The following is a 7,625-nucleotide window of genomic DNA, read 5'->3' as shown; positions in this document are numbered from 1 at the left end:
GATGCAGATGCCAGAGAGACTTCCCACCCTGAACGACAGGTGACCAAGGCTGAAATGTGAACCGCTGGGACCAAAACACCTCTTCATAACCAACTTTCCAGAATTATAAGGCATCAGGGCTAGGCTGTAGGACAGAGAATGTAGTGGCTCCAATACGATACCAAGACCCTACAACATGGTCCTTGGCTTTCGCTCCTTCCTTCCAGACTCGACTTCAACCTGCATTTACAGAGCTCTCTCGTTCCAGGATCTTAGGTGGGTGCAACTATCCCCATTTTACAGATGAAGAAATGAAAGTTCATCAAGGCAGAAAATGGGGATAGTAAATAAGGAATCGTCCCCACTGCCCGTAGGGTGGTTGGGAGTGTGGAGAGTGTGATCTTCATTCCACATTCGGCGTGCCCGCGGGGACAGAGGTGTGGTCATAGCCTCTCCTGGGGGTCGCCGGGAGCAGTGAGCAAGGCCAAGACGGAACTAGACGTGGTCTGATTCAAGCTGCACAGGGCGGGAGTCACCACACCCGCCCCCGGAGAGCTGGGCAGTGCCCGGGTCTGGGCGCGCAATGGGCGAGACTCTGATGGCGCCCAGCGGCTGCGGGCGGGATCGCAGGGCCGGGCTGGAGCAGGAAGAGGCGGGCCTCCCTCGGGCTCGGATTCGGCGGCTAGTTCGCGCGGTTTCTCTCGCCAGGGGCGGTCCCCCCAGGCTGCCCCGGGGTTGAGCTCCAGGACACGCCGCGGTCCTCCGATCTGCAAGGGGCGCTGTCGGCACCCATCTCTCTTTCCTGGGCCCGCGCAGCCGGAAGTGCGAGGTCACTTCCGGCTCTGAGTAGCGGGTTGGGCGGTGGATCAGGCGCAGGTTTCGGGGGCTGGACCAGCAGAGACCGGCACAGCAGAGGCCAGGCTAGACCTGCAGCCACCGGAACACGTTCAGTCGGCGTCTCGGCCTCGGCGGAAAGCGAGGCTCCTGCAGTGCTCAGGGGCCGCCGCAATGCCATTCCTGCATGGCTTCCGAAGGATCATCTTCGAGTACCAGCCGCTGGTGGACGCGATTCTGGGCTCCCTGGGGATCCAGGACCCCGAGCCGCAGGAACCCCTGGACGGGTAATGTGCTTCCTTCCTGCAGGCGGGCAGGGGACGCTCTGACCCAGCCCTGCTTTCCTCTTTGTCACTGCAAGGTTGGTGGAGCCGGGAGGCTGGAATTGGGTGGCTTCCAGCGGGAGCTCCTGCGCGCTGACCCATATCCTGCCTCTTGAGGGTGGTGGGTGCTCCCGGCCAGCGCTGGTGAATAAAGGAGGGGGGGAGGACCCGAGGGTAGGGTGTCAGCAGGGCCTCTGCCTCAGGGCCACACCCTTTGCACTCCTGCCCTGTGCCCTGTGCCCTGCACCTGGAGTTGCAGAGGACCAGAATGGAATCCGCGAGGGCCTCATTTTGACCCAAAAGCAGTGTGAGGATGAAATTTTTGTAGCTGACTTTGCATTTTATATACCCAGGCCCTTTGCCATCGAGTCGATTCCGACTCCTGGCGACTCTACAGGACGGAGAAGAACTGCCCCACGGGGTTTCCAAGGAGCACCTGGTGGATTCGAACTGCAGACTTTTTAGTTAGCAGCCTGAGCTCTTAATCACTGTGCCACCAGAGTCCCTTATGTACACAAGAGCAAGTCTATCCATGAACTTATGGGAAAGACATTAAAAAGTGAATCTTTTCGTCAGTCAGTATTCACTGCCCACTGTACTATGTGCTTGGAGTACATCAGTGAACTAAAAAACGACAGCCTTTCTGGTCCTTATGTTCCAGAGGAGAAAGACTGACAACAACCCTGCATAAATTGTATAGTGTATTAGGTGTAGTGGAGTCAAGAGAGCAGAGGGAAGGGGGATCAGTTGGCATTTCAACCACCATGGTTATGATGAGTCTCAAGGGGCTTTGGTGGAAATGTAGGCTTTCTTCATCACTGCATCAGCTCTGCCAATGTTGAGGCTTTGCTGTGAAAATGCAGCACAAGGTTCTTCCTTGACTCTGCGGTCCTTTTGGGTGGAGTAGGGCAGCTAAAGGGGCTGCATGGGCTTTTCGGTAGCCCCAGAGATCATGCAGGAACTCTGTTCCAGAATGTTTGCTTTGCATCCCTGGTGGTCTGGGCCTCTCCAGGGTTGGGGTGGGTGCAGGGAGATGAGAGGTAATCCTGTCCAGGTAGTAAGGATCAAACCTTGAACCAGCCAATTGAAGGGATGCAGATGGGTGAGGCTGAGAGGGGGCAAAAGGAGCACTGGTGGCGAAGGAAAGCCTCACCAAGAGGAGGCCCCAGTCTGTGAAGGAGCCTGGGATGTTGTCAGAGCTTAGTGCAAAGCAGGGCTTCCAACCAGTTTGTTCTGGTTTGAACCGCTGCTAAGAATTTGCATTTCCACCCCCAGATATACTGAATCAGAATCTACACTTTAACAAGATCCCCAGGTGATTCTTACCCGTATCAAATTTTAAGAACCACTGCTCTACTAATGGTCTTCAGAATTAGTCCCTAACCAGCAGTATTAGCATTGTCTGGGAACTTGTTAAAATGGCAACCGTTTGGAAGCCCTGGTGCAAAGGCATGGAGCTGTCCACGGGCCTGAGCTTTTGGGGAAAGCCCAGGCAGGTCTTGGTAATGCTGGCCAGGGAGGGGAGAAGAGGGCTTAGGCGAGGCGAGACTGGGGAAGTAGGCGAGTAGTGGCTGGGGTGTGGAGGTCCTTGTGTACACACAACCTTCGGAAGACTGGGAGGCTAAGTGTCTACGTGCGAGAGGGAAAGGCAGGAAGGCTGCTGCTGTCTTGGTCGCGAGAGCTGCCCTGGCTGGTCTGACATCCTCTGCAGCTCAGGGACAGTCTGTGTTTGAGTGAGAAGGGCTTTCTGAGGAAGGAACTTCAGGGTCTGGTTCTGGCTTCTGGCCTCGAGGATTCCCTTCAGTCCTAACAGCTCAAGTATGTGAGCATTTGTACCCAAGCCAGGGACCAGATTCTCTGGGCAAGCTGGGGACCAGGTTGGGAGGAGACTGGAGACAGACCCAGTCCTTTGTCAACAAACCCGAGGACTTGGCTCCAATTTAAAGATCTAGCTTGGCGCTCTCTTGACCATCAACTTCCAGAGAGAGGCTTTCTGCTTCACAGAGCCTGGGCCTCCACCCTCTGTGAGTGATGACAGCATGAGGGTAATGGCCACCAGCTGGGTGGTGGGGCTCTTTGCCACAGGGAGCCTATGCCAGCTGGTCCCACAGCTGTTCCCACCCTCAACTTGTCTGCCTCTCCTGCCCCAGGCCTAGTTATGTCGCCAGTGAAGAGAGCCGAATCCTTGTTCTCACTGAGCTGCTGGAGAGGAAGGCCCACTCCCCTTTTTATCAGGAAGGCGTGAGCAACGCCCTGCTGAAGATGGCTGAGCTGGGGCTGACACGGGCCGCGGATGTTCTCCTACGGAACGGGGCCAACCTCAACTTTGAAGGTCAGCTGACACCTAGAGGGGCTAGGGGTGGGCAGTTGACTTAAGTGTGGCCCTGCCCCAGATGAGCGGCCAGGCCTTAGGGCCTGCTTTTACCATTCTCTTGGGAGCTCTTATGTTTTTGATGGTGTGACAACTAAGGAGGCCCACATTGGGTGGCCTCCCACCCGCTGCTGACTTTCAAATGGCTCTTGCCACCTCTGTTCCAGGAGCAAGTTTATTGCTCCTTCTACCGTGTGATTGATTTAGCCAACTTTCCCCAGCTCCCAGATAAATCCCTCCTTCCATTTACGTGAAAATATGGCTGCTGGCACTGTGCCCAGGGCTAAGGAAAGGTAATTTTCTGCCACTTTCTGAGCCATCTTGAGTTTTTTGTTCCTGCCACAAGGAGAGTAAAAAACAGATAAACAACGTTGGGCATAGATCCTGGTGGGACCGTGTTGGTCTCTGGCCTGTAAATGTGGGAGTGGTGACAGAGCCTCTCTCCGGCTTTCACCCAGGAGGGCAGGGCTGGCCTGGAGACAGCGGGTCTCTGTGCTGATACAGGATGTGCCTGAGCATGCCCTCCCTCCCCATCTGAGGAGAGGCTCAGAGGCTGCTGGGCTTCTGGAGGGTCAAGGAACTGAGGAGGGAGGACTGGTTCAAAATCTGACCTTTGATAATTTAGCTATTATTACCAGGCTTAAGGAACAAAGCAGCCACAGTGCTGCCATTCCATGTTCCTCCCAGTGCCCTGTGAGATGCCCCATTTTATGGCCCCATTTTACAGAAGAAGAAGCTAAAGTCCAAACAGGTTAAGTAATGTGCCCACTAGAATGCCCCAGGACCTGAAGTCTGATGCTAGTGTCTGGTGAGGACAGCTGTGTCCTGACCCCTCTTGGTGATAGGAGCTTGGGCCTGCCGCTTCTGGGGATCTAAGGTAGGAGTGCTGGGGCTGGGCTCTGAGGTCAGATCCTGGAACCCTGCAAGATGTCCCAATAGGCAAGACCATCCATGAGCTGTGTCTGTGCCTTCAGACCCCGTCACCTACTACACTGCCCTGCACATCGCTGTCCTGCGAAACCAGCCCAACATGGTGGAGCTACTGGTACGCCACGGGGCCGACATTAATCGGAGGGACCGGGTAAGCAGCCAGGTCCAGCCTACCCTGAGGGGTCACCTGTGGTGGGAACGAACCCCTGAGCAGTGTCACAGGCCCCTAGGCCAACCTGGCTTGTGTTCTCTTGGCTCAGATTCACGAGAGCAGCCCCTTGGACCTGGCCAGCGAGGAGCCAGAGCGCCTGCCCTGCCTGCAGCGCCTCTTGGACCTTGGAGCAGATGTCAACGCGGCTGACAAGCATGGTGGGTTCTCTTGCAGAGAAACAGAACAGCCCTGGGCCTCAGCACTTTGTGAAGAGAGAAAGCCTGGGGTAACCCAGGGTCTGATGGTTAGGTTGGTAGGCTGGATGCTGGCCCCCACTGAACTGCACAGCACGGCTGGGCACACAGGTGGATTTTGCCGACTTCCCTGAGTTCCAGAGTTCAGAAGCTTGAGAGAGGCCGTGCCCTCGTTGTTCCCATCCAGGCCCCTCGAGGGTTGTCTGGGTAGGTGGAAATGTGGCTTCTGAGGGAATGAAGGCTTCCTCTTGGGAGAGACCTAGCACAGGTCTCAGGTTAGCATCTCAGTGTCCAGAAAAACCCTACATCTCCTGGGCTTTCTGCTCCCATCTTGTGCAGGTAGAAAGAATGGCCAGAATCTGTCATGCTCAGCCTAGCTGAGGTCAGGCCTTTTTCAGGTTCAATTTTTGGTCCTCTAGGTGTTTGTGTTTCCACCTCCACCTTTGAGACTGCCCTGACCCCAGCTTCCTGGCCTCCCACTCACTTTATTCTCTCCTTCCCCCACCAGGGAAGACTGCTCTGCTACATGCTTTGGCCAGCAGTGACGGGGTGCAGATCCACAATACTGAGAACATCCGGCTTTTGCTGGAAGGAGGTGAGGCTTGTCCTTTCACATGGCACTCCCACCCCCTTTAAATGTGAAGTGTTGACTTGCAAGGGTTTAAGGCCTTCTCCCACCTTCTGGTCTCCTAATGCCTCCTCTAGGGGCAGACGTCAAGGCTACCACCAAAGACGGGGACACCGTGTTCACCTGCATCATCTTTCTTCTCGGTGAAACAGTGGGAGGGGACAAAGAGGAGGCCCAGCTCATCAACCGCTTCTGTTTCCAAGTGACGCAGCTGCTGCTGGCTCACGGGGCAGACCCCAGTGAGTGCCCAGCCCATGAGTCCCTCACCCATATCTGCCTCAAGAGCTTTAAACTGCATTTTCCTCTTCTGCGCTTCCTGCTGGAGTCTGGAGCTGCCTACAACTGTTCCCTTCATGGGGCGTCCTGCTGGTCTGGCTTTCACATCATCTTTGAGAGGCTCTGTTCCCACCCAGGCTGCGCTGAAGATGAGAGCCACATGGACCTTCTGCGCAAAGCTGAGACCGTCCTGGATCTCATGGTGACTAACTCCCAGAAACTCCAACTGCCTGAAAACTTTGACATCCACCCTGTGGGGAGCCTGGCAGGAAAGATCCAGGCCCTGCACTTCTCCTTGAGGCAGCTGGAGAACTACCCCCCACCCCTTAAGCACCTGTGTCGCGTTTACATCCGGCTCTACCTTCAGCCATGGCCCGTGGATGTCAAGGTCAAGGCCCTACCTCTGCCTGACAGGCTCAAGTGGTACCTCCTCAGCGAGCACAGTGGCACCCTTCAGGATGACATCTGACAGGTCCCAGACAGCCCTCTAGCTTTCAAGTCCCCAGACTAAAGGAAACAGTGGTCTAGGCAGCTAAATTCAGCTTGTTGATGGATTTAAGTACCTATGACAACCTTAAAGAGCCCTGGTGGTATGGTGGTTAAATTGCTCAGCTGCTAACTGAAGGGTCTGTGGTTTGAACCCACCAGCCACACCACGGGAGAGAGATGTTGCAGTCTGCTCCCATAAAGATCCCGCCTTGGAAACCCTATGGAGCAGCTCTGCTCTGTCCTATAGGGTCACTAAGTCAGAATCAACTCAACGTCAGTGGGTCCACGACAACCTTAGTGGTCTTTGATCCTGGGAATCTCTGGTCCCATCTATCAAGAGACCCTGGTGGCATAGCGGGTAAGTGCTACGGCTGCTAACCAAAAGGTCAGCAGTCCAAATCCACCAGGCACTCCTTGGAAACTCTATGGGGGACAGTTCTACTCTGTCCTATAGGGTCGCTATGAGTCAGAATCAACTTGACGGCAATGGGTTTTTTGTTTTTTTAGGTTTATCAAGTGGTACAAGTTGGAAATGAGATCTGGTCTTTAATGAGTACAAAGCAAGCCAGGTAGAGCCCAGTATCTGTGGTCATTCCAGGGGTAAAAGGTGTGGTTGTCTTCCAGGGAGACTGCCTCCCTTCCAGCAGCACCCCCAAGTCTCAACCCACATTGGAAAAAGGGAACAGGGTTTAGGTTTGGGAAAACCTTATTCCCTCTTAATTGGAGGGGAAACCAGGGCATTTAGAGAAGTAGGGAAGCACTAAGTCTAGGCACTCCTAGAGCTGCAGGAAATGGCTCCTTCCTGCACAGCCATAGCTGAAGCTAGAAAGAAGCTGGGGAAGGCCCTATGGGGTGAAGCCAAGCCAAGGCCCTTGCCCCCTGCCTCTTCACTTCAGATTCTGCCACTCATACAAGTGCTCTTGGTGAGCTGGGGAAGAAGACACAAAGAGGCCACGAGAGGTTCTTCTTCCAGGTGGTATAAGCTGAGCTGACCCCTGCCAGCTTCTGCAGGGCTGGGGCCAGATCACCTGCAGCCTCGTCCACCAAAGCACCAAGGGTGTGCTCTGGTGGCAGCTCTGCTTACGCCAAACCCAGGGTTGGGGGCCGTGCCTTCTGCTAAAAAGTAATTGTGTGCATGACCAGGGACAGCCCTTCCCCAAGCATCTCGTATTGTGAAGGGCTCACCTGATGGAGAAAGCTACCAGACTGAAAGCTGAACCCTCCACAAAATCATTCCAAAGTCACACTGGTCATTATGAATTGTGCAGAACTACATGCCTTTGGGTATAAGTTAAGGCAACTATGTATTTATAAACTGATTTAGAAACTGATTTCTTTTGATCTTAAAGTTACTTGTATAACATTCTTGTGTGCGCCCTCCCCTCTCGAT

The 7,625-nt window shown here is 54.6% G+C and overlaps 1 protein-coding gene across 1 annotated transcript; it reads left to right on the top strand.

Moving 5' to 3' along the window:
* The first annotated feature begins 818 nt into the window (after positions 1-818).
* On the top strand, positions 819-7,553 carry ASB6 (ankyrin repeat and SOCS box containing 6). Its single transcript, XM_049895936.1, has 6 exons — positions 819-1,100; positions 3,287-3,468; positions 4,482-4,588; positions 4,698-4,806; positions 5,351-5,437; positions 5,548-7,553. The coding sequence occupies exons 1-6, from the start codon at positions 988-990 to the stop codon at positions 6,213-6,215; spliced, it is 1,266 nt and encodes a 421-aa protein (XP_049751893.1). The 5' UTR covers positions 819-987; the 3' UTR covers positions 6,216-7,553.
* Positions 7,554-7,625: the final 72 nt, after the last annotated feature.

This window comes from Elephas maximus, chromosome 9 (genome assembly GCF_024166365.1).
Source record: "Elephas maximus indicus isolate mEleMax1 chromosome 9, mEleMax1 primary haplotype, whole genome shotgun sequence".
NCBI lineage: Eukaryota > Metazoa > Chordata > Mammalia > Proboscidea > Elephantidae > Elephas > Elephas maximus.
The sequence above is the reverse complement of the archived record's forward strand: the minus strand, read 5'-3'. Positions and strand labels throughout refer to the sequence as shown.

Excerpts from the sequence above, each read along its gene's own strand:
- ASB6 (XM_049895936.1), top strand. The coding sequence starts at position 988 with ATGCCATTCCTGCATGGCTTCCGAAGGATCATCTTCGAGTACCAGCCG. Across the intron at positions 1,101-3,286 it reads CCGCAGGAACCCCTGGACGG|GCCTAGTTATGTCGCCAGTG; the intron begins GTAATGTGCTTC and ends CTCCTGCCCCAG. Across the intron at positions 3,469-4,481 it reads GGCCAACCTCAACTTTGAAG|ACCCCGTCACCTACTACACT; the intron begins GTCAGCTGACAC and ends CTGTGCCTTCAG.